Below are 27,798 nucleotides of genomic sequence, written 5' to 3'. Positions count from 1 at the left end.
TCATGGCTAAGATGAGCTGAATTTGTTAAGTGGTAAAGGGCTGTGTTGTCTAGGGGCCTGACGTGCTTGGCAGGTCATGATAAATGGGGAAGTGTTTCTTAACCTTGTGGCCAAAACATTCCAATATCTAAGAAAAGGGTGGGGGGTGGGGAATGACCGCAGAAAGATGTAGAAGACATTGCCAAAAACATTAGCAAGACTTCTCCATCTAGGGAAATAGGGTGAATTCTAAGATTATTTTTAAAGCATTATTTGTGTGAATTCATAAATCTTGAACAGAGGGAAATCTAAAGCTAAGATTTTTATATTTAGTATCAGTAGAATTGTTCTATCCTGGCTTATTGAGAAAATGTACCATAGAGTCAGCAATTTGAATTCGATTGCAGTGGCTTCTACCAAATTAACGTTATGCTCGTTGATTACTAGTTCTTGGTTTGGAATTGATAATTCTACTTTGCCTTTTTGTTGTTTTAATACTATCTGCCTTGTGACACCCATGACTGCAAAGAAACATGTAAACAAAATGTATACAGGAGACCAAGATTGATCTATGGGTAAATATCTCTTAGATGTTTATAATCAACGTTTGTAAGACAAAAAATTTCCTTTTAAGACTCATCTATCATATTTAGGCAAAGTATCATCGTTGAACAATCAATCTAGTCTTGTTTCCAAACCTGGAGGGGAAAAAACTTTCATATGTGCTGGAACCTGATATGTTAAGGCATCTTATGGTTCCTTTTGTGGCATTTTAAGGACTTTGTTACCTTTGATATAGTCCCTATTGGGTAATAATCAAAAAACATATCTTTAGAAGGAGTTTGAAATTTTCCTGGGTATTTCATACAGTGTATGTAGAGTTTATGGCAGGTGACAAAGGACTATGGCATAATTAAGGAGAAAATGTGCTTCCAAACTCTAAAAGCATATGAGGTTTGACATTTGATTTAATACTTCTATGTTGTACATATATAATTATGCTTTGTTTCCCTGAGTCATTGTTACTAAGTTGCTTTTTAAATCTATCCAACCTTGCAATGAACTCTCAAATAATGTGAATACTATTGTGACAGTTGTAGTTGATGAAGAGTTATAGCCCATAAGATTTTTTTACTTTTAAATATAATTCCTCCCCAGTGGGTGATTTTGTATAACCTCCCTCCCCCAAACCTGGGTCCCGGAAGGCCCCCTGCTTTCAAGGCCAGAAATCAAGTGAAATCTTGCCCATGACAGTCCAATACTAGAGGGGTAAAATAATTTCTACTTCAGGTTTTTGGTTGTGCATTTTTACTTCTTAACCTTCTAACCCTCCTATTCTTAGTGTATGTGTTTATTTTGTTTACTGTTGCAGTCAAAAATGGAATATTCAATTGTTTCTTTGTACTTTATCTATGTATAGCATTTAAAGAAAGGAGATGGCAGTTTTTCTTTGAACTGAGGTGGATATAGACTTCCAGTTTTGTAGTAGACTTCACTCACTTTTGTAATAAATAAATAGCGTGGTCTTTGGGGAAATGATAGTTGGTGTTACAGGGGAGAACTTGGGGAAGCAATGATAAAGAGGTTGAAAAGGGATTTACTAAGAAAAGGGAAGAGTAAAGAAACTTCCCTAACTCCATGAAAAGGATTTCAGAAATCTGTGAATTTTAGAGCAGCAAAGTTTTTGTTTCTCAGAAAGAATGACACTTTATAAAAAGTAGATTTAGGTTATTTCATAATTAGATTTTTATAAAATCTATCTCCAAGTCATTAATGTTTTGGCCGCTATTTGGCAAAATGGCATTTCATTTCATTTCATTTCATTTCATTTCATTTCATTTCATTTCATTTTATTTCATTTCATTTCACTTCATTTCATTTCAAAATCTCTCAATTTGTATGGGCATATAAAAACAGGTATATTTTTGGGGCGCCTGGGTGGCTCAGTCGGTTAGGTGGCCGACTTCGGCTCAGGTCATGATCTCACGGTCCGTGAGTTCGAGCCCCGCGTCGGGCTCTGTGCTGACGGCTCAGAGCCTGGAGCCTGTTTCGGATTCTGTGTCTCCCTCTCTCTGACCCTCCCCCATTCATGCTCTGTCTCTCTCTGTCTCAAAAATAAATAAACGTTTAAAAAAAAAATTTAAAAAAAAAAACAGGTATATTTTTTAAAAACTCTATGTGACAACTTTGTGTTCCAAAGTTTTTTTTTATACTTTAAGTTTTTAGAAGTCAAAAAAGGAATTGTAACCTGTATAAAAATGTAGAATAAGTCCAGTTGAAGAATGTGAAGACATTTTAGTTGAAGCTGGTTTAGATAATGTCTAAGTTTGTATCTGTATGGGACTATTAGAATAGCAATTCTATGCTTATCTTACCAACATAAATTACATTTACTCTGCAGCACAAATAATCATAGATTATCTCATTAAAGTGTACATCCCATGCTAAGTTCTAGAGTGGTATTAACTTGTAAATATTATATTTACAAAGTGAACATATATTCTGTTTGACTATTCCAAGTAAATAAATATTAGAATAATTTTTGGCAAAGCCTCCATAGTAAAAATTATATATTTTGTTGAATACTCCAACTATTATTATTTTGGCTCAATTTTTAAAAGTTAATTCATATACCTACTTTTCTGTTTTGTCAGTTTTGTTACTGTATGCATTCTGGAGTGAAATTTAAAAAAGGACAAATTTTAATTCATATTTATTTAATGCTACTAACTTGAGAATAAGATGATCTGAAGAAACCCTTCAAACTCAATGTCAGCTGGTTCAACTAAGTGAAAAAATTAAACATTTTAAAAAGGGTCATCTAATTAAAACGTATTTAATGAAGGCACCTGGGTGGCTCAGTTGGTTGGGCATCTGACTTCAGCTCAAGTCATGGTCTCGTAGTTCCTGAGTTCGAGCCCCACATCAGGCACTGTGCTAACAGGTCAGAGCCTGGAGCCTGCTTTGGATTCTGCGTCTCCCTCTCTCTCTGCCCCTCACCCGCTCACACTCTGTCTCTCCCTCTCTCAAAAATAAATAAACATTAAAAAATAAATAAAAATAAATGTGTTTAATGAAAACATAAGTTACATTCCCAGGATACAGCTGGAATAATTATAAGAAAATACTTTTTCACTCCATTATGTAATTTGGAATTCAGATATTCCAACTTCTAAGTATTAGAAAATAATGAAAAGTGACACATAACAGTTGATATTTCAGGAAGCTTCTTATTTTCACTAAGTCAGAATGTAAAGGAAGTGAGGTTAGATACCTATACTTCTTTATTAGGCAACTATTTACAACTTTATCCAATCTAGTCATAAAAAATACATTTTATAAAGTGTACAGACCCTCGGCATTGATACTTTACAGTACTTGTACAAATATTGTTTACTTATAAACAGAAGTCACTTTTGCATTTAGAGTATTTATATTTGAAATACAACCAAAGTTGGCAACCTGAATTTTTGTGGTTGACAATAATCCTGTGTCACTTTCTGCGTTCACAAAGAATTTCCATGCAATGATCTATAGTATAATTTGCATTTGGAAAACAAATTTTATTTTTCTGTCTTTTAATCCATTTTTTTCCTTAAACATACTGCATGTAAATCTAATTTACGTTATATTTCCTACACAGTTCCGTGAAGAAATAAAGATTGTCTTATATACCACCCATAAAAATATGCATAATGAGTTTCATTACATCAGCAAACTTTCATCTCTGAAATTTTCATCTTTGGATGAAATTATTGGAGTATAATTGCAGAACTGATCCTTTATTATCACTGTATAATATATCCTAAGACTTAATCATTAAAGTTCATTTCCAAACAAAATGAAGTTACAAAAGAGGTCTTTTGAAAATGTCATCATCCATTATTCCATGTTTTATTTTTTTTTATTATCTTTAATGTTTCAGGATTTATAAATAGCAAGATTAAGTAGAAAATAATTGTAATAATTGGTTCCAGCTGTTTAGAAGATGATGGATAGGATAAAAGAAACTTGTTCTTCTTTGCAATTTTTTTTTAAATGAGTTAATTCTGTTTCTCTTGAAAAGATTGTAACCTTCTCAAAGCACCTAGCGGCTAGAAAATGTTTAAAAATTTAAGGGGATTTTTATACTTGAATATGATAATCATGATGCAAAACATTCTATACATGATGCATTCTACATATATTTTCCAGACGTTGGCAATATTGATTACTCTCTCAACAAATCCTACATTCTTTATAATTCATTTTAAAAGTACAATTTATGTTACTTATATACATACCGCCTTAAAAAACTTGAAGGATGAATGGTATTGTGAATTAGAACTACTTTTATGATTTTCTAACTAAGGTAATATTATTGACCAGTGTTCTCTATTCCTTTATTCTGCCTTATTTTCTCTTGGCACTTACCTCTGACATTATATTCTTTGTTTACTTGTTTACAGATGTACTGAATGTCTTCCCCATTAGAATGCATGATCACCAGGCAGGTTTTTGTTGGTCTGAGTCAGTTTTATTCAACAGAAATAGGGTGTAAGCTGTATATGTATTTTAAATTTTCTAGTAGCTGCATTCGAAAAATAAAAAGAAACAAGGGAAATTATTAACCTCTTATATCTCAAATATTTCATTTCTCAATATAAAAAATATTGAGATATTTTACATGTTTTTCTTGCTAACTCTTTGAAATCCTGTGTGCCTTTTATATTTACAGCACATCTTAGTTTAGACTAGGTTCCTTACAGGTTCTAAATAGCCACACATAGGGGTGCCTGGGTGGCTCACTCGGTGAAGCATCTGATTCTTGATTTCAGCTCAGGTCAGGACCCCCACGGGTTCATGAAATCAAGCCCCATGTCGCCTGCATAGGATTCTCTCTCTCCCCCTCTCTCTGCCCCCTTACCCCCGGTCACGTTTTCTGTCTCTCTTTCTCTCTCTCTGTCTCTCAAAATAAATAAACTTAAAAAAAAAAAAAGCCACATGTGGCTAGTGGCTGCTCTGTTGGACTGCTCAGGTCTGGTTCATCTCCATGCCTACAGCGGTACCTAGAATACCCAAGGCATTCAGGAAAGCTCTGTTGAATGAACAGATCCTGTTTATTTCAGACGAAAAACACCAACAAAAGCACAAAGGTTGTTTCTCACGGTAGCCCTTTTTTGGAGTGGGTGGGGTGTTGGTAACATGGCTAGATGCTAGAGGTATTTGGATAATTTCTTCAAAACTCCATTTCACTTCGCATATATGGACGTGAAATGTTACCAGTGCTTGGTGAAAACAGGTGACTTCAGTAGTCCAGTTTAAAAGATTCCTTCAACGGTTACCATATTTCAGAGATAACTAGTAGGTTCTTTAAACATTTTTCCATGGGATGTTAGTTTCAACTCTTAGTTTTTAAAACACCTAATAAAAACAAGTGGCAAATCTGGCCTAGGAGAGAGAGAAAGGCTTGATGTATAGGCTTCAGTTCTAATTCCGTCCCTGTTAGTGCTAGCTGTGGGACATTGGACAGGTCGTTTAACCTCTTTGAGCCCTTCGTGTTCTCATTTGTGAACACTAATGATGTGCCCATCATACCTGTCTTCATAGATTAAATGAGATTACACATATACATAGTCCAGCATAGTGAGTAGGAAAAAAAAAATTGCTTAATAAACGACAGCGATTATCATTATTATGAATTAGTAAAAATTGAACTTGTAAATAGCAAGATGTTTTGAACTTCATTTTAAACGTTTTAGGTTGTATATTTATGAATTTTAGGTTCTTAGCGTACTGATTAACATGCCTTCATATATCTGGATTTGAAGTTTACTACACAGCTTGCTTGCAGGTTAACCTTTCTGGTTCTCAGTGTTATCCTCTATGAACTGGGGAAAAATAGTATCTAGCTAAGCGTTGTGCCTCATATATAATAAAAATTTAGAACTTTGAGCTATTATTCATTCATTCATTCTAAAAAGTTAGTGTTTTGATATTTTTATGTTAATTACATACTAAATAGTTATTTTCTTAAAACAAACTTGTAATTCTTTTTTCATTTCGCTTTGATTCTGCATGTACTTTCATAATGTTAAGTAGGGTTAAAATTCACATTAGTGCAGCCTATTAAATGCATTTAACACTATTCATTTTTTTCTTCTTGGCATGTTTTTGCCCACCTCCTTGTGTGTCTTATGAAAACTAGGATTTGGATTTAAATAATGGGCATGAAATTCTGCCTCATTTCTTGGCCTCCTTGTTTCAATTTTGTTCAGAAACAAATTCAAAACTAAATTGGTGATCTTGGCGACAGAATATATTCTGTAAGGATATTCTTTCTCCAATAGCATATCTACTTTAGCAGCCACCATTTAATGAAGCGTTGTTGATCTCTCAGATGGGAGAGTGTGTTCATGTTTAGATAAAACTATCTCTTTTCCCCCTAGTTCTGTGATCAAGACACAATAGACGTAAGTTTTTTAATGATTCATTTAACTTTTTTCTCTATGGGTTCAGAAATAACAGGGTTTTGAAGTATTTAACAAAAGTTACAAGTTAACATCTTTGTTGTTCTTTGGCATTATTAAAATGTCTTTTCAAGGACAGGTTAAAAGATCAGATCATGTTCTTCTTTATACTTTGCTTCAGTCAGTAACCGGATTCTGTCAATTCTGTCTCAGAAATATCTGCCAGAAACATCCTCTCAACTCTGTCCTCATGGCTCTTAATTTAGGTCTTCACCATCTCTCACCAATGGATTGAATGTGATCTACTTAGTAAGCCAGGATTTGGGGAGCGTGTGAGTCCATTTGAGCTGCCATAATAAAATATACCACAGACTGGGTAGCTTATAAACAACAGAAATTTATTTCTGTCCGTTTTGGATGCTGGAGGTCTAAGAACAAGGTACTAGCATGGTCATGTGGTGACAGCCTGCTTTTGTGGTTATTGTCAAATGGTGACAGCCTGCGAAGTGCTTTCTCACTTTGTCCACACATGGTGGAAAGGTTAGGGAGCTCTGTGGGGTCTCCTTCATGAGAGCATCAATCCCATTCATAAAGGCTCCACCCTGATGACCTAAGTACCTCCCAAAGGCCCCACTTCATCCCAGGGGGTTGGGATTTCAACATATGCATTCTGGGGTGGGGGGGGGGGGACACAAGCATTCAGACCATAACAGGGAGCATCTGCTCAAGGCGAGGGATGTAGTGATGTGCAAGGTCAATGCCATCACTGTTTTCATAGAACTTAAACTTTCTCTCCTGTTGCATTAGTCTCTTCAGCCCTCACCTTGTCCCCCTTCCACACTATCTTCTACATCATCTCTAAAACGTGTTCTTTTAGAAGTGTTCAATTCAAAGATTAAATTCTGAATTCTTTGCCATATATAAGGTCTTTATAATAGGATGCCTCTGGCATATCCCATGATGTTGAAATATCTTTCTCCAAACAGTCTTGGAAGACGTTACCTTTTAGGACTCAGTTGAGAAGTCACTTCCGTTGTTACTGTCCCCATCTTCCTTTGGCTGAGGTAGATTGTTCTCTGAGCACCCATAGCACTGTGTAGACCTTTTCATACTGCAGTCCTAACACTGCATAGACGTTTCACACGGCAGGATTCTAAGTATTAACTCTTCCCCCATTTGACCAGGAACAAATGAATGAAACCTGAAAAAAAAAATCACTTTGTGGAATTTACAGCTGTAACAGTATGTATTGACAAAGACTGTCTATATGTACTTCAGTCTTTCATCACATACGTATTGTTAGCTCTGAATCTGAGACTCGGTGGGTACTAGATAGGAAGTAATCAGTAGATGTGTTCCCTGCCATTATAATGGCCACTTTGAGGATAAATTTTAAAATGTCAGAACTGTATGGTTAATTATTTGGAGAATGCGGTCTTATAAAGCCATGGGTATTAAAAAAAATTCTTTGTTTATTAAACTACAGGAAGTCATCTGGTTCTGACTCTCGGGAGTGTATGTGTAGTTCGCTAGGATGGTCTGGAACTTCTTCAGCCAGGTGCAAAGTCCAGTCAGCATAGTCTTGAGGAAAATAACATTGACTTTGAGGGGATTTCTGCATACTCCCTGGACAACTCGTGTAGTTTCTGGTGAGGAATCATGGGAAGGAACCAGTGGGAAATAAAGGTTTTTTTGTTCTGGTGGCCTTCCCTTTAAAAAAAAAAAAATTGTTTCGGCAAGTTTTAGTGGACATAAGACTTTATGTGGGTTTCATAGTAAATTTTATATTTTAAGAAAAGTATTCCTTTTTTTAACTCTTCTTTAATTAATCTTGAAAGCATTTCTTTACCTCATGGTGCTGAGTTCCATGTCAAGAGCATAGAAAATGTTATATGCTGGGAAAGGAAGGATAATCTCTTTGCTCAACGGTTTTAGTTTCATATTGTGCAAATGTGTACGCAGGATGCAGAAGAGAGCGTGGTTAATCAAGCAAGAAAAAGAATTGATTTCCCAGATCATGAAAATGCCTTGGCTTAGCAATGAAAGCAAAAAACATAGGTTTTTGAAAGTGTGGGAGTTTTTTTATGTGTTTTTTTTTTTTAAGATTAAAAAAAATGCTTATTTATTTTGAGAGAAAAAGAGAGAGCAAGCAGGGGAGGGGCAGAGAGAGAGAGAGGGAGAGAGAGAATCCCAAGCAAGCTCGTGGGGAGCCTGACGCGGCCTGGTCTCACGACGCTGAGATCATAACCTGAGCCGGAACCAAGAGTCGGACGCTTAACCGACTGAGCCACCCAGGCGCCCCTATGTATTTGTTTTTTGAGTATTCCAAGTCAGAGGAGGAAAGAATTACTTTATGAGCTGGAAAGACAATACTGTATCTTTAAAATTCAAAACTTACTCCCAAGCGTTGCCATTTGTATCACAGTTGACACACAGGGTATGTGCCCACCAGGGTATGTGCCCACCGTGTACTTTTAGTGGACTTACTTTTCACTTCCAAGCTATGTATTAGAATTTAAAACGTCTTGGATTTCGTAGGTGGCACAGATGGACTATCACAGTATAAACACCCAGAGTATGTAACGGTAGACTTGGAAATGTGTATTGTTCATGCTCTGTATTAACTAAGGAATTTTTGAAATAGCGTCTACTTTGCATATAATATACCCTGAAGTCCATAGTAGTTAGATAAAATATCTGTGCTTGAAGTTAAATTATGAAAGACCATGGATTTTTGCTTTACCTTCTTTTAGAGAATGTAGCACCCACTGTTGTCCAGAAATGGGTAGCAAGTCCTGGAAGCAAAAGTCATTTTCGTTCTTTACCTTTTGTGGGCTAAAAACCGCAAAGTTGAAATATAGCCTGCAAAATATACTGCAAATATATGTGAGAAGTCTGTGAGCAATGCTGGAACTTAATTGATATGCTGAGAAATATAGAAAACATACAGCCACCGGATTGAGAAAATGAAAATTAATATGTGAATGTTTTAGCTAACACCATACTTTGCCCCAGAACCTGGTGTTTATTATTGTGCACTGTGGTAGGGGACAGAAGTGATATCAATTGGAAAAACATTTCTCAGTGAATTGAGAACAGTATGGCTTTCTTGTTCCTAAGTGGGAAACCTGGTTCTTTGGTTTCTTTGTTCCTAGTTAAGCTAGTCCCAAGCCATTTTGACTGAACATTTTACATACTTACGGAGTCCAGGGAAGTGCCGTTGGCAGCTGATCATGGGATAATAATGAACTACACTATTTAGCCCCGCATGCTGCCCTTGTAAAATGTGGAGATTATTTTATGGAGATCTCGGTGGGCAGGGCTGTATCCACTTTAACAAGTGTGCGAACCTGAGCGAGGAAGTTGTATTTTCACAGGAAAATAACTCGCGCTCTTTTCTTTTCTTACAGGTAAAGAAAACGTGCACAGAATCAGATGCTTCAGAACCTCAGAATTCCAGGTACTGTAAGATAGAAGTCAAGACTCCACTAAGGGAAATGGCAATTTTGGAGAACTAGTCAGATGTTATACTCCAGATACAACTGTGATTTGAAGCATTGAGGTCCAAAGAACTTTTCTTTATGCAAGCTACATTTCATATTGGCAAGGGTACCATTAATCGCAACATGAATAAGAAGGATTCTGATTGAAGTCACCTTTAAAGAACAATAGTAGAGACAGCTCTAGAAACACTGGAAAACACTGTCCCTTCACATTCATTATTTGAGTTCAGCTTCCTTTTTCTTTCTTATCTTTTCTTATAATGTATTTTCACATGTGAAATTCTTCCAGAGATTCCACAGCTTTAAAAAAATCTGTGTTTACCAGTAGAACTACAATTTTTTTTTTCAATAAAACATTGCTAGATTTTGAGAATGCTCTCAAATTGGAAAAATCAAAATCGACTTGGCACTCTCTTTTGGGTTATTTGGAGCCTGTAGAAATGATGCAACAAAGTGCTCAGACCATTGCCTACAGGAATTTAGCACCGTGTAATTGTCTGTGTGTTTGGTTCAGATACCCAACAGATGTTTTCAGGCCTACACGTGTTCACTTCAAATCCAGGCTTGAATTTTAAATGGAGAAAGAAAAGTATTGTAGGTACCACTACAATAATAAACATATCCAGAATACGATATTGATGATATAAACTAGCTTATTGTGTCAAGAAATTTGTATTTAATGGTGAGATGGGTCTCATTTATTTTGTCCTACTTGCTTCAATGCATGATGTAAGTAGTGATTTTATTGCTCTAATACAGCAGGACAGATCTAGGTAAAAAGTTAATGGCCACCGTATATCCTTTTTGGAGAACCAGTATATATTATGTACAGTACCTTTTCAGTTTGAGTTACACCACCTCTGTTTTATGCAGTGTGATATTCCTATAATTAATCCCTAGACCTATTATATTAAAATGGTTATAAACGGTCTTTTCTTCTGGACCATCAGGAGTACATAACAGGATAGAGGACTTTTTGACATGTGTTCTTTGGCATTTTGATCTTTGTCCTTTATAATTAGGGATCAAAATATAACCAAAGAGTTTTACCTTGTTGGAGCCTGAAGAAATGGATGAATCATTCCAGTTTTTCCTACAGAGCAGAGTAATTCCAGGGCTCATGGAGAGAGAGAAAGGCCCAAACTCAACTCCTTGTGAGCATTTCCTTTCTAGTCATTTTGCTGACCTTCCTGAGTGACCTACCTAGGGCTTGTTATTTAAGTAATTAGATAATTTTTGCAAAGCTGATCTTAAGGCTTAGTAGGAAAAAAACAATATCATCATCCTTCTTAATATTTCATATTAAAATGTTTTACCCATAAGTCCACTCAGGATTTTTGGACCTCGTGTTATGCTAAGATAAGTTTTAAATAAGCAGAAAGCCACCAAACTGATTTTCTTCACAATTGTTTTCAGTAACATAGAGGAAAAACAGAATTTGTAGCTCAGTGTATTTAAACCAGAATTAGATCATTCTTTTTTTTTTTTTTTTTTTTTTTATCTGTCAAATCCTGGCTTATAAGGCCTTAAAAGTACAATATTGTTTTTAAGGTAAATAAGGGTTATTTTTAAAACACTATTTACATATATTATTTTATAATATAATTATTATATTAGCATATAAAATATAATGTACAATATATATTAATTGAAAGCTATCTGTACTTCCTGGAAACAAGGAAGTGGTTGCCACAAATTAGCTGCTTCTAAAAAGTTTCCCAATTTGTAATATAAATAGGTAAAATTAGGCAAATCAGTATCTAATGACTCGAAAGCTTTTAACATGAAAATCAAACAAACAGTCCTTACTTACTAAAACACAAAATGGAAAGGACCTTCAAGATGACTGAGGATCATTTACTGGTTCAAGGTTGCCTACACATTTTGATCTTGACTGGTCTCCTCTCCTAACTTCTGGTGCAGGAGACAATTTCCACACCCTAGAAACGTCCGTAACATACAGACATGACTATTCTTGAATTCTGTATTTATTCATGGGTATGAGGTATTGGAGTACCAAAACTGGCACTTAGTTAATGCAGTGATGGAACACCAAGAGAATAAAAATATGTAAAATATCATTCTGTACAGGCTACAGTAACTTACTGAATAGTCAACAAATCCAAGAATGCCAAAAATAGTATTTATTATATACATGTACTGAAGTTCACTTTTTATCACCTATTAAAACCCACACACACACATACCAAAATGTCTTTATTACAGACACTAGGCAGTGTTGCTTTAGCAGTATACATATATGACTACATTCTTTTGTGCTTATTAGGAACCACAAACCTTTCTGTATTCTCCTTCTGTCTCTCCCTCCCCTGTGTGTATGTGTGAGAGAGAGAAAGAGACAGAGAAACAGAGAGAGACCGAGAGAAAGGAGAGAGAGATTGATTGATGCAGATTGAGATTTAAAGCCTGGGGCTAGATAATTCTACTGTAAACAAATCTAAAGTAAAGAACTGAGCTCCAAATGAAATACTGCATCAGCATAAAATGCATGCAAGCTGGAGACCCGCTGCCTTATAAAGTGCTGCCTCACTTGGAACGTAAAGCTAATATAATTCATTTATTTAGCTAGCTTTATAGTGTGTTGGTTTTGGATATGAAAAGATTAGAATAAATGTAGATGGAAAGTGTTTTTACAGTAGGGAAGTAATTAAATTGGGTGTGGAGACTTTGTAAGGAAAATTCTTAGGGTGACATATGTGTATCAGCAAATTCTTTGTCTTGCTTGGCCTTAATTCCTCTTTTGGAAAGAAATGTTTGAGCTGCAGATGTGACTGGTAGATGGGGAAAAAGAGACTTTACCAACCTATGTAGGTAAGGTAAAAACATCTTAGAAATAACATTATATGTATATATTAAAAGTCAGATATTAGGGACTGCATTTTCTAAGGTTCATAAAGCGATATTGAATTTGATGTCGTATGGAAAGTCATATGATGTGCTTCATAGAAAAATGGACATTTCTTTTTTTTCCTTTTTTTTTTTTTTTGCTTTCCTCTGTGTTGCTAATCATGTAATAGTATCATTGGCTTTTGTTCCTAAAACTAATGTTAACCATAAAATGGATACCATTGAAAACAAAAATCTGTATTTTTCATATACTTTATCTAAACCTAAAATTGTCTGTTACTAGATAGACTATCCTAAAAAGTAAATCGAAATACCATTTTTATGTTGATTTTTTTTTCCCCCCTGTATGGGTGGTGAATTTATTTGTGTAGATTTGTGCCTCATTTGAGTCTTCACTGAAAATACATGGATCTGATTTAATTGTGCGATAATGAATAACTTCTGGACAGGTGAAGTTGCTAGAAGTTTCTGTAAGTCTCGCGTATTGTTAACTTTTCTACTTTCAGTTCTTTCTCATAAGAGGTGAGGAAATCATTTATTTCATTCTTTAATTTTGTTCCTGGCAGATATCTCGTATGCAAATATGCCTGTATGTTAAAATAGTCCCCGTGATACCTGAATGATTTCTTTGGTGACATTCTTTGGTGGAATTTGGTTTCCCTTTCTTCCTGTTTGGGTCACTAAAAATGAATGCAGCATTTTCACCAGGAAGAGACCAAGAATGTAGACAGGAAATAAAACTCAAATCCGGCAATTTTGTTTTCTACTTCTGCTATTAATTATGCAGTGAATGGAAATGAAGCATTTTCGTGAAATTGGCTGTGTGAAGTGACTTCTAGGAAACATATCCATTCTTTTCCTGTTACTGCTTCCTCTCATCCCGGCCACAGTATCTACCACCAGCAGATTATAGGAGGGAAATACAAGGGAGAGTAGTAAAATATGGACAGTGCTCATGGTGACTGTGAGCCAAGATGCTAGGTTTTCCATGTGAAGAATAAAATGAAAGGATTCAGTGGGTAATGGTGAGGGGTGGACTCTTCCCTCCTTCAAAGGTTGAGCAATTTGGTTTGCTGGGAAATTGGGTTTCCTGAAATCAGCAAAGCCTCCGTTGTGTGCTGTGACTTGCCCTAGTCTCTACTGACTTGACAATGATCACAGAAAGACAGAATGACTCTCAAGCTTTGAATGAAGCCCCGGAATGAATCTCAGCTTACTATCTAATATTTCAATGAGCCTCAGGAATTTGATCTATTCAGTGTCTATGTAGAAAATCTTTACAAATGCTCCTAATTCATGTTGTGTAAATAATTATGATTTAACAATGTTATACTTAAGGCATTACGTTGTACATATTTGTTTGCTGGTAAAACGATTATTGTAATGCTTCCAGAAGCCTGAAATGTTTACTGACGTAGAATTTCATGTCAAAAAATTAAATGCTGTGTTTTTTTCATGACAGTGAAAGCTGAGGGCCCCTTTGTGAAAACACACATTTGTATTTCACTGTGTCAGATCAGAGACCCATCTAGGCCAATATTGTGTCTCTAAGAAGCATCAAAATCCATGACTACCAGGTTGCCTCTTCTCAAACTTGCAAATCTCAGGATTACGTACTAATACACAGGTTCTCTCAGTAACACAGTCTAAGCTATTCAGTCCGTGTTCATGTAACCATTTCATGGACTTAGTTACGTTGCTAGCAAATACTATCTTTTGGACTATAGAACCCAGAAAATTAATAATCACACTACAAAGTTAATTACTTTGTATTAATTCCTTCTACAACCACCTCTTTCAGGTCAGAAGGTATACTTGCCCTGAAGATGATTGATGGATATGCTGAGATAGTGTGATTTAGTTCACAGGTCTGGGGATTTGGAGAGAAAGAACCTGGAACTCCATGGATACATAGTTAACCAGAGTCATACCGTTGCTCAAACTCTTTCTTTCCAATTGTGCAACCATTCTGCCTCATTTGAAAGCCCAGCCTCATGAGGATGCCTCTGTGGTTTCTTTATTATTTTGGCCAGCATTTATTGGAGGTTTTCTGAGTCCGTTTGCCTTCTCTGGTGTGTGTTGACAGATTCCTACAGAGGTGGAAAGAGCTGGGATTCTGAACAAGAATGAAGTATGTGTTCTGTTTTGCAGTTAGTCATATCCTCAGTATCGAGATATCTTGACCCTTTCGGTCACGGTAGCCGTTGAGCTAGTCTCCTCAGATGATCATGTAAGGTATCCACTAAATCCCTGACATCAGTTAGTGATAATCGAAGATTTAGAGAACAGTCTCAAAACTTAGATTATTGTTTTCTAAGTGCCCTATCATACAGGTTTCGGATCAGCCTTTTCCTATAGTTCATGGGAACCCCTGGTGATGTACCTTCGTTGGCCAGTACAGCTCTACCCTTGTGTAGCTCTATACTTGTTCATTGTTCTGCTTGTTTCCCCTCCAGAATTAATTACCTTCCAAGATTCAATGAGTAAATGAGAGTAAAAAAATGTATGTGAAAGGCCCTTACACATTGGTACTCACAGAACAGTTTCTTAGTATGTCTTTAAAATTGAACAAGGTAATGGAGAAGGCTAGGCTGCAAGTAAAGGGAAGAAGGGCCTCACTGTCGATACTTCATTCACACGCACTTATGTGCTTTTTAGCTTTGGCTTTATGTCTTAGGATCCCTAGGTCTGGTTCATGATCTTTTTGCTTACTTCTCATTACATGTTTTTCTCATGTAATTTTTGTTCATGACTCTTGACATGGCCCACCATGCCTAGCATGCTCTGGTCACTGCTTTTTTCTAGCTTTGGTTTCAGGCCAGCTTCCCGTGGTGGAAGGGTCTGAGCTCACAGATGCCACTGTCCTTCCACAGAGGCTGGGACCGCTCTTTCCCCATTTGTGCTATGCTCCCCCTCCCAGCTTTGCTCCCCTACTTAATTTCAACTAATCCTTCGTAGGATCTCTGACCTTCCCCGGTGAGCCAGTGGTCTGGACCCATCGTTGTGTGGCTGCATGGCCCCATGTGCTTCTCCTTCAGGGGCACCTCATTTGATTAACGTTGGCTTCATTCACTGTACTATAAGCTCTACAAGGTCAGGGTCACATCTACTTTTTGCTGTTCCCTATTATATCATTATGTAGCACAGTGCTTAGCAGGTACCAGGTTAGTATGTACCTGTTTAGTGAATAGTAACTTCCGAATATGCAAATCTAGCTAGTAATCTCTCCTGGAACATCTCTGGTAGCCACAAATCCCTAGTTCAGTTTTATTAGGGATTTCACTCTGCCATCTCAAACTGCTCTTACAAAATACGATTATGATTACACTATCTCCCCCAGGATCGGTTCTTTCCTGTGATAATTCTCTCAGTTGTATCCTGCCTCGGGACTGTAGAGTAATCTCTGACCTCTTTCTCTCTTTCCTTTCCCAAGTCCTGTTGGTCATCAAGTTGTGTTTAATTTTCCTCGGCTGTGTTTGGAATCTCTTTATCCTGCCCTTCCTACTGCGGCTGTGAAAGTTCAAGCTGCCCTCACCTCATCCCTGAATTAATACAGTGCATTTCCATGTGGCTCTCTCGTTTCCCTAAAGACCTTGCCTTTCTGTTCTGCCAAGCTGTCAGATGAGCACTTCTTGATGACATTTTCCACATGACGTTACCCTGTTCATTGGTCAGACAAACGGTATTTAGTAGGCATTCAAAATATACACAGAAGCATGAACAGATCATCTTAATAATAGAATTGTGTGCATGAGGTAAAAATGAAGACATACGTGTTCATACCTAATTGCTGTCTGTAAGAGGCCAGGGATTAACGGGATTACCTGTTACCTGCTGCCCTGTTGCCCTTAGTCTAATCTGCTAGATACTCATTTAGTCCTATTTCATATTCTTCCTTTAGTTGCAAAGTAACATAAGAACACACGGATCTACCGTGGGTCTTGGAAAGTACATTCCTGAAAAAATAAACCAGTTACATATACTGTGATTTTCATTTTTTCCCTTCTCCTGCCCTCGTTTCCTACATGGCTCTTAGAGGAATACAAGATCTTTGGGTACTGTGTGGATGTTGAAAGCATCCATCTTAGGGTACTACTTGCTTGGTAGTTCTACAGGTGAGCTCATTTCACAAGAGAGTTAGAGGAAAATGGTGCCACCAGAATGCAGCTTGGACAGTGAGCACTGGGGACCAGAATGCCCATGAAGAGTTTCAGGGAAGATTAAGGGCTGTGGTGGAATGTCAAAGAATAGATAAGATTTGAAGAAATGGGGAAAAGAGAGCCCAGTGATGTACAGGAAAGGACTAGAAACTGAAACTGACAGGGATTTTTTATAGGTGGTGAGTAGTCCCAATTGATGCATGTGGGAAATAGTTGATGAGATTGGAAAATAGGTAGATTATTGCCAGCTTGGATTCCTAGGTTTTTTGGGTTTTTTTGTTTTTGTTCTTTTTTGGTTAGGATTCATTGGTTGTAGCCACTACTATGAGGCAGTTTAAGCACAAAGGAGGAATTTTGTTTTTTGTTACTTTGTGGTTTTGATATTAATCTGAGAGAATGTGAGAAGAGAGGGTTAGAGGGTTTGCTGGATTTTGTAAGATGTGCGAGCAGAGTAGGGCCCACCTTCCTGATCATTTCTTATTCACCCAGGTCCTGGCCTCTTTGCTACTTGATGTCTTTACGTCTTGATGAATATTGGCTGATTGGCCTTATTTTCTCTCAAGGTCCCACAGTAGGAGGAAAATGCCCATGTTACAGTGCTCCTGATATAATTTTTACCTCTATAGGTAAAATTTCTAGACTAGAATTTCTCTCTCTTTTTCTTTATCTCAGCTCCAAATTTCTGGGGAAAGGAATGGTATCATTCCTTTTCTTAAAAAAAAAGTTTATTTATTTTGAGAGAGAGAGAGAGTGAGGAGGGAGAGGGGCAGAGAGACAGGGAGAGAGAGAATCCCAAGAAGGCTCCATGCTGTTAGCACACAGCCCAACACAGGGCTTGATGTCATGAACCTTGGGATCATGGCCTGAGCCAAAATCAAGAGTTGGACATTCAACCAATGAGCCACCCAGGCACCCCTACCCAGGTCTGTTTTATCCAGCACCCCTTCCCTGAGTCCTAAAGTTTCATAAAACCCAGCTTTTATCACTGTCTCCCTCCCTCATGAGATATAACTCAGTGGTTATCCTTTTCACTAGGATGGAGACTTGGAGCTTGATTTCATAGGTCGGACATCTATAAACTGTGGTCAGCAAAGAAGAGATTGTGTGACAGAGCTTTAAGCTGAGTGGCAGCCAAGCTTCAAAGTAAGAGGAGCTCCATTCACCTCTTTCTGAAAAGCCTTCTTGTAGTTCTTGACCCTCCTGTCCCCCTTCCCCAAGGTGACCAATTGCTATTTTAGTGGACCCAGTCCTTCTCTTCTGCTCTCAGATGCCAGTGCAACTGGAAATTGCTTTCTCCATTTCCTCCAGTTGTTAAATGATTGTCTGATGAATGCGCTTCATGCCACAGTTCAAATTATTTATCTTTCTGAAGAAAAATTTGCCAAAATGAGGATACAGGTTTGGTCTTACTTTTTTTAAGAAGCCAACTCTCAAACAAACTCAAAGAAATACACTGAGTGATCAATAACTTAGAGCCCCAAAATTTGAAATTTACAGATATTGATTGGGAGGTCACTGGTGGGTTGCTGATCAGGTAATAACGTGATTCAGTTGTACTTGTGATGACGGAGCAGCCATTGCACAGGTGCCTGGAGGCAGGGAGGCTAGTAGCCATGGGACTTACCTTTTTTTTTTTTTTTTTTTTTACACTTATTTATTTTTGAGAGACAGAGAGAGGCAGAACACAAGTGGGGGAGGGGCAGAGAGGGAATGTGACAAAGAATCCAAAGCAGGCTCAAGCTCCGAGCTGTCAGCACAGAGCCCGACTCAGGGCTCGAACTCACGAAGCGCGAGATCATGACCTGAGCCGAAGTCGGACACTTAACCAACTGAGCCACCCAGGTGCCCCGCCATGAGACTTACTGAAAAGGCCTGAGAGACGTTGAGCAAATAGTGTTATTTTTAGATGGCATTATACAAGTTTTTTTTTTTTCCTATGGTTTAAACACAGTTTCCAAATTTCCACATCATGTATTATTTATTTATCTTAAGAAAAATACACATATTGTAAAGCATGAAATAATAGATTTGGCTTGAAACAGGCGTGGTGGCAGTGGGAGGGATCTGGCTTCTTCCTGACAGCTTGCATTATTCTCTGAAGATGAGGAGACGCTTGACTTCCCCACATGTATTAGTGATGAATTCCAGAGGATGGCTGTGTTCCTGGTCAGCCTCTCTTACAGTAAATGGAGTTCTTCTGAAGTCTTTCTGGTTAATAATATGAAACAGGCTTTCTGGAGACCGTGAGCTGCTCTGAATTAATTTGGTCAGAGTAACACATCACATAAAGTAGCATTAGTTTAGTGTCTTTTATCCAGAGGACCCGAGGAGCCCCAGAGTGATCATCAAAATCATTATGGTTGGGGGCCATGGTGGCCTCTGAGATATGCCATGTTGGCTGATGGGATGCCGTGTTGGCTGATGGGGCTCCTGAGCTACATAAATCCTTACCGTTATCCTGGACTTGGTGTATTTTCAGTGCAAAGTTCTTGACTCAGCTGAGTAGAAAATGGAAATTTTTGGAGGGTCCTCTGCAAGTTGGGCCAACCTAAGGCGGCAAGAAACCAGATCTTAGTTTTCTTCTCAGTAGTTCACTTAGAGCAACACTTATTCTTGCCCTTAAAGTTACTACTGATCGAGCATCATCTATGTGTCGGGCACAGGTCTGAGTGCTTGAGATACTTCGGTGAACAGAACAGGAGCATACGTGATGAAGGATTATTTCAGGAAATGAGAAGTACTAGGGAATAAAACAGAGTCTGAGAGGTTCTCATTTTAAATTGGGCAACATTTAAGCAAAGGCTTAAAAGCACTGGTAGTAAACCACGAATAGGGCCGGGGGAGTGCATTCCCTTGGGGATAAGCCAATGCAGAGCCCTGCCTGGTATGTCCAAGCAACAGTGGGGAGGGCCTTGTGGCTAAAAGGGAGTGAGCCCAGAGTTTCAAATTTGAAGTGGCAACATTCTAGAAAAGCTGCAATTTCTGTTATTTCCTGTATTTGAAAATATTTATTAAGAATTTTAATAAATCAGTTGTAAATATTTTTTTTTTTCTCCTGGCCTATGGATGATAATCTCTGACAGGCAACTCATGCATCACTGCCACACGATGGGCTTGATGGCCTGCCGGGAACACCTCTTTTTGCCACACCACACGCATCTTGCCAAGACAAGGGCTGTGTCCTGATCAGAAGGCTTCTTGCCAAGACAAGGGCTGTGTCCTGATCAGAAGGCTTCAAACTTCTTCGCCAGCAGAGCTCCAAAGTCTGAAAGCATTTTTTAAAAGTAATACTCCTAAGATTTTAGCTATATACATATGTAGAGAGAGATGAGGGCTTAGGTTCCAAAAACTTGATTCATAAAGACACGGAGATTCTGCTCATTATCTCACAGTTAATCATCACATCCCTGTTGTCTTAGCAACTTACAGTGTGCCGATTTGCTTTGCAATAAGCCAATAGATGAATGGATTCTTTGTCCATGTGTTTTATAAATTTCTATCACCTGATACTTGATGTCTTTCTGGCATGCTTACTGTACTAAAAAACTGCCTTTTTATTCTTCAAGTTTACGTCACTAAAATACAACTTTATCGCTCTGAAAAATCTAAATCTCTAATGAGAAAATATCGACCTAAGAATAACTGGAAAAAATATATGTGAGACTCCATTATAAAAAACGCTTTCATTTTCATTATTATTAATTTCCAAGGCTCAGTAAACTTGGCAAACTGAGTCGTCTGACACCCTTCACTTGCACAGGCATATATGCGAACTACAGAGAAAGAAACGACTATCTTTGCCTGACGACATATCTAGGTGTCATAGACTTGATTCCCCCAAACTCACATGCTCGCTTTTCTCAGATGCTGTCTCAGAGCATATTTGTCTCTTGCATAATTGCAGAGCCTTCAAGTTCATAGCTTATTAAGGTAGATGTGGGCGTTGCTTACATGCGAGCGTGGGCAAACATGGCAGACTGGATGAGTTCAAATCCCAGGTGTTTGACCTTGAGCAAACTGCTTCATTTCTCTGTGCCTCAGATTTTCTCATCTGTAAGTGGGGATCATGCCGTATTGTCCTAGGGAGTATGTTATCACTGGAATATTGACAAATAACAGACTAACAATTAAAAAGAAACAAAACTAATAAAACATAAATGTAAGCATGCAAAATGTCTAGTCATGTGGGCTGCTGTGGCAGTGACACCAGAAGCTCTGTTCTTGAGCAGTTCCCAGCAGATGTCTGATCACGGTCAGCAGGGGCTACTGGGTATCTTCAAAGTTCAAAGTTGCTTGCCTTAGTACTGTATAAGCATTCTCATTAGTTCTGATCGCTTTGATTCTCTCAGGAGAAGTTAAATTACGTGTAGCATCATAGCACGTGGTGGAATTATTTCTATACAAGAGCTTCTATATTTGGATGTGCTGTTGCTTAAGACGACACACATCTCAGCCACCCGGACAACTTGGCTAAACCCTAATGATCATTTCTTGAAGGTTCTTGATAGCTGGAGTTTTGTAGAAATATTTCTTTTTCACGTTGATAAGGACAAATCAATGCCTGAATCATTTAGGGATTTTTTTTTTTTTTCAATTCAGTTCAGGTACCTAGCATAGTACCTGCACGTAGTAGGAAAGCCATAAATACTTATTATACGAATGAATGAATGAATGAGCAGCTAAGTTATTACATTTTTTTGTGCGTGGAAAGTTCCTCATGCCTTTACCTATATTATTCTCACTACAGTATGCCACAGAATAATTAATAAGGCTCAAATATCATTTGTAAACAAGGTCAGGTTTAAGAGAGACCTCTAAGCTTTCGGGAGCAAGTAGGGTGACTCTGTATCCTAGCCTGCCAAGTACAGTTCCAGTTTACATCTGCTGTCCCAGTGTCCCTCTGGAACTGGTTAGAGATACTTTGCTTTCAAGAAAATCCCAGTTTGCATGATAGGTTTTACAGTTACTCGAATTAAATGATCACGCCGTTACCAGACTTTCTGCGGTAGAAACGTAACAATCACTCTCTCCTTTTCCGTCCCTCCCTCCTTCTCTCCTTCCCCTTTCTCTCTGTCTTCCTCTCCTTCCTTTCTTAGGATGGCTTTCGTGAGGGGCCTTGCACTTTTAGCCTTAAAGCAGCACAATATGTGAAAATGCTTCTTGAAGCCAAAGGTCACTGGGAAATAATGTTCTGTTTTTACAGCCTCAACTCAAATCGGGAGCTCCACTGTTGCATTCTGCCACGGGATCCACTTACGGCAATTCCACACCTCTCCAAAATAATACTGTCTTTTCAAGAACGTACACGGTCTTATTAAATGAAGTGACATAATCCTTTGTTTATCTCCCCTATGTTGCCCATGCTCTCACTTTCTGTTGTTCTTCTGATGGAATATCCAGAGTCCCAACGAACGGGGATGTGAGATATCATGCTCGTTGCCTAGGGAAAGGATGATGAGTGTGGTTTGGAAGAATGTCGAGGTGGCTGCATCACTCCCTCCACGTAGCAGCTGTCATAGTGAAGGATGCTGGCTTTAGAAGGGACCGTGGCGTCTGACAGCGAGGGGGGACACAAAACAGGCTGCTGTCGCTCAGACACCGACCTGACATATTCTCAGACACGTTACGTACGTGCTCTTGGGGTAGTAAGTATCATAGGTTTTCTTACAAAGAAAAGCACCGATGGGGACCATGGTGTGGAGGAAACATGAGGTGTACGTGTGCAACGTGGCTGGAAGCGTGGCTGACCCACCAGTATTTCTCCAGGGGAGATTTGGAGGAGTCCATTCTTTGTTATGCAGGACTGCTCCACACTTCACAGGACTGTCCTAACCTGACTTCTTCCAACTCTAGGTGGCAGTCCCAGTTGCAGCGAGAACCCCAGATTCGCTGGCATATTTTCAGACAGTTTCCAGGTACCTGGCGGATGTCTGATCACCGTCAGAGGGGGCTACTGGGTATCTTAAAAGTTCATATGTCTTGTAGACTAAGAGAAGTTTGAGAAACACAGGGCTTAGAAAACAGTGCTAGTGAAGCCAGCCTTCCCAGGGCCCAGAAGAAGTTGCTCAGCTCTGCTGGAAAGAGCACTCTCATCTATAGCCTCTGAAAGTTAACCCCAGAATGGCTCTCACAGACACTTGACATTGGAACAAGGGCATCCATGTGAGAGTGTAGGCAGCAAAGCACAACCCATCAATACCTGGGGAAAACAACTCAAGGTCAGTATCCCAGTAACATCATTTGATTGTTGATGCTGCTTAGACAGAGTCAATAAACTCGACAGCCAGAATTCAAGGAACTTTCCTGACGGTGGAGGTTGGGTAATGTGCAGTTTCAGAATTATTTCCAAAATTCTTAAATGCCCAGCGCCTTTTTAGTCTTTCCATTCCGTCTTTAGTCTATCCACCGCATTCCGTTTAACCAATTCTTAATACCAGAGCACAGGAATTTTCCTAAGACTGAATTTTACTTCATGGAAAAGCTTTTCTTTTTCTTTTTCATGCAATGAGAATTAGTGATGATTGAAGAATCTTAGAAACGGTTGGCTTTTAAATATCAATATCCTCTTCTTGATCTATCACTTACCAGTACTTTGAACAGGAGCCGGAACGCCTTTAGGATTGATTTATTTCACTTGCATAGATGACGGGCTCCCAGATTTCTCACGCTGCATACTTTTCTGTGTCCTTTCCCCTAGGTTCATGCCTTGAGGTCCGTTTAATGAAAGCAGCTGAGCGGCTGCTAATTAAAGTTGGAAAAAAACAGAGGATACTGCAAAATGTAGGCCTTGTCTTCAGGTTAAGAATCAGATGAATAGCAAAGGAATGCCTCCTTCCCATCTCTGTAATTCCAGGAGTGACCAAACTGGTTTTACAATCCATGTGAATTGATTCTGTGTGTATGGTAAGGGTGAAGGGGTTGTTGAGACCAGTTTACTTGGAGTCCTTTGAGTCTTTTTTGCTTTATGAATAGTCTTACTCCTTTTCTTATGGGAACAGAAATTTTGCGCAGTAGGCTTCATTAAAGTGAACGTTCATATCCAAATTGAAGCCGGATCTGTTGGTCGAACTCTAGCTGAGCACCTATTAAGCCGGGTTTCCACCTCTTCATATTCAGGGAGTCTGATTTTTTTCAGCTGCTGCTTTTTTTTCTTCATGCTACTTTTACCCAGTTGGCCTTTCTTTTGATATGGCTGATAGTACGAGTTAGAACTTCTCAGGCTGACATGTGTTTCTTATTTCAAAGTTCTGTTCTAAAACTACTCCCTTTGCATGCACGCTATAGAAGGTTTGTTTGAAAACTTTGGGAAGGTTCTAAATCAGTAGAGTCCAGAATTTCACTAAAAGTGAGGACATTGGGGGAGGTGAATTGACCACAGAATGAGAAAGGTCAGTTCCCTAAAAAAATGTTCTGATACAGCCTCTTTGAAAAAGAAGAAAAGCCAATTTTCAGTACAGAATCCTATTTAGTAAAATCTTGTCCTCAACCGCAACCGAGGAAATGTGCACAAACAGGAGATCTGCACCGGGTCATTTTAGCTGATGCACTTGGTATATGATGCAGGAGGATTGGCTTTGTTTAAAGATGAATCGCAAAGCGCGCGGATGATAGTTAAGCAACTATAAGGCATAACATAACTACACGGTTATGTGTCTTTTGGCTAAATGTGTGCTTCCAAGGTCTGCAGTGTTTCGCTGTTCTGTTCAGAGCAACGCCAGCTCGGGGCGGCTCGTGCCCGCACCAGGTCATGCTAAATCCAGGTCAGTATCTGAGGGAATCTGTTTGCTTTGCTGGTGGATTTTCTATGCATAATTTATACACGTTCAATTCTTTCCGGTGTCACACCAAGCATATTTATGTTATAATGTATTCTTTTTTAATTGTAATTTGGGACAAGTGTCAATTACTTCTAGTGAAGCAGTGGGGACAGAAAGAGATTACTTTGGCTAAACCCGTACTTGGGTATGTTTTTCTCCCTCTTTCGAGAAGACGGTTATTACGAGACGGTTATTACGAGAAATTCAATATTATTCATTATCTGGTTAGTTCACGAGATCAAGATGGTGGTGCGAGGTGCAGAAAGGTGGGGAAAGTTAGGGAGTTAAAAACAGGTTGATAGAGCCGTTGAGAAAAAAAAAAAAGAGTCAAATGAGGCCACTTATGTTTTAGATCAAGAATATGTTTTCAGTGAAAATATTCTCTAATGATTCACAGAAGAATGTTGTCAACTTTGACTACCTCTGTGGAAAATCAAAATATAAGTAGTTCTATAGCATAGAATTCTGGCAGGAGCCTATGCTGTAACATGAAACAAAGTTCCCATTAAATGATGATACTTTTGTATTTTTCTGGTTTTAAAAGTAGTTTCCTGACTTAAACCAATGTTAACACCATTTTTCTCCTCCACATTACATGGATAAATTGGCACATGCCTGTGTGATTTCCAGAGTAGTTTTCCTAAAATAGTTTTGATGGGAAGATAATTGTTTAATGTCAGTGTATCAAGTTCTGCTAGAGTATAAACAAATTAAATAAGAGAAAATAAGAGGAGGTTTTATATAATTACTGGGAAAACATGGAAGGAATAATTAGGCAGTTAGATCTGAAAAAATGAGGACTAGTATTTCCAAATTTCATAATACTGAAATCTTCATAAGGATTCCTTGCCTTATTCTCTGACGTAGCTTGATTTTTATGTTACTGAATTTGCACATCAGAATAGCAGCATATTTACCTATTTATTTCCAAGTGGGGTTTTTTTTTGTGCTTATGTATCGTATTTAAAAGAGTTTCATATAAAAGTGAAACATACCTAGGACATACTGTGTACAAAACAACATCTTTACTAAAATATAAACTGATCCAGATGCTGGTTAGAAAACTCTGTGCGAGCCCCCTTGCATAAACATTCTGTGCTTTTATTTAGCAAAACCCATGAAAATAGACTCTGAGTTGGTGCCCTGAACATCATGTTGAAAACTCTGTTAGAGTGAAGTCAAAGGTAATAGTATAGTGTACAAAGTACTGTTTGTTCCCTTTCCTCGTGGCAGTGTTATTTTAAAAATACTTCGGAGATGCTCTAAGTTGTGATTTGGATCCAAACCCACCTCGTTGTGCATGGGCCCCTTTCACGTTAAATTGTAGACTTTTTCTTACTCAGCGGGCATAAATTCGAATCGCTTCCAACCCCTTTGGGTAAGAGTGAAGAGAGAATTTGCAGTGGTTCATAGGGTCAGGTTTGGTTTTGGAATTAAACTGAGGGGCGCGGCTCGAGTTCCCCTACTTGGTTCTAACACCCTCTTCTTAGAAAATAACATCAGAGCCAGCAGACTCTAGATGGTCGGAGTTCAAATGCCATTCCCTTCCCTACTAACAACTAAATTCCGTATCCTCTTTTGCCCCAGAGAACCGGTTTCCTCTTCCATTGTCATGAAGACTAAATTAGCTGGTACTGTGTTCAGGGGTCGACACGTGGTAAACATTCCACGGGAGCTGGCCGTTACCTTTCCAGTCTGCACAGCTCGCCCTGGGGACTTGTGACTTGACCTGATTGAAATGTGGCGGAATCCGGGACTCAGCCTACCTAGGAATAAGCGGCTCGGACTGAGGGTCTTTTCTTGCACGCGTCTCTCTAATGTCAGAAACTCAGAATTTGGACAGACACAAGCAGCCGCAGCGCCACGGTGTGTGTGGGGAGAATGGCAAGGACTATGGCTTTTGCTGACCTTTGAACTGTAACCACAGTGACGTAAGGGTGGGAGAGGGAAGAGCTGGGGGCTCCCCACTACCGCAGAATGACCTGCGCACATTGCCACTGGATGTGATAGGACTTGATGCTTTTGTTACAGGATTGTGGCCCCAAACATATTCTTTTCAAAATTATCCATATGATTCTTGGGGGGAGGGGGATTATATTCTTGGGAGAGGGGATTGCATATGTGCATGGACATACCTGCACACAATACACACACACACTTCTTGTCTATACCATTGTACATTTGTGGACCTAACATGCACACCTTCCGTGGATTGCATAATGACACAGAAGGACATCTAATGACAGTTCTTAAAACTTCTCCAAAATACCTTAGTAGGGAAAAGTACTTCGATACGTCTGTTAAGCTGTTGAGTGGCAGGCAGGCTCTTATGTTTCTTTATCATTGAATTTGTTGCTCATTATTTAGTAATTAGCACTCTGACTATAATACTTGCCCTTTTTATTCCCTTCATATTTCTAAAAAGGTAGCATTCATGAAATAACACAGCATTACAAAAACATTCCAAAGTGAGAATCTGGTTAAGTATCTGTAAGCTTAAATTCAGACTATCTAGGCATCAACACAGATATTGAAATAATGTAGTGAAATGGTTTCATCCATTTTTCCCTTTGCAAATTTGGGTTGGTTTTTTTGTTTTTGTTTTTGGTTTTTTTTTTTTTTTTGCTTGTTTTGTTTTGCTTTTTTGTTCTTTGTGGTTTTTTTTTTTTTTTTTGAAAGGGGTGGATATTTTATTTTTTAATGTTTTTTTTAATGTTTATTTTTGAGAGAGAGGGAGAGCACGAGCAGGGGAGGGGCAGAGAGAGAGGGAGACACACGTCGGAAGCAGGCTTTAGGCTCTGAGCTGTCAGCACAGAGCCCAACGCGGGGCTCGAACCCACAGACCGTGAGATCATGACCCGAGCCAAAGTCGGACACTCAACCAACTGAGCCACCCAGCCACTACAGATTTGTCTTCATGAAGCACTATGGGAATTTTTAACTGTAATTAAGAATCAAATGCTTGCCTCTTTGTCTGGTCTCGTGATTCAGGGAGCAATGCAATAGAAAGATGCTGTCCGGG

General features: G+C 38.6%; 1 protein-coding gene across 14 annotated transcripts in view; it reads left to right on the top strand.

Moving 5' to 3' along the window:
• Positions 1–27,798, top strand: part of EYA4 (EYA transcriptional coactivator and phosphatase 4) — a 276,080-nt gene that overhangs the window by 136,297 nt on the left and 111,985 nt on the right. For all 14 annotated transcript variants that reach the window (XM_019420547.2, XM_053904480.1, XM_053904478.1 and 11 more), the window contains one exon: positions 9,839–9,888. In XM_019420547.2, the coding sequence (XP_019276092.1) occupies positions 9,839–9,888 (50 nt within the window). The remainder of the gene's footprint in view (positions 1–9,838; positions 9,889–27,798) is intronic.

Source organism: Panthera pardus, unplaced genomic scaffold, assembly GCF_024362965.1.
Source record: "Panthera pardus isolate Hobbes unplaced genomic scaffold, ASM2436296v1 HiC_scaffold_17, whole genome shotgun sequence".
Classification (NCBI taxonomy): domain Eukaryota; kingdom Metazoa; phylum Chordata; class Mammalia; order Carnivora; family Felidae; genus Panthera; species Panthera pardus.
This window is presented reverse-complemented; position numbering and strand designations above follow the sequence as displayed.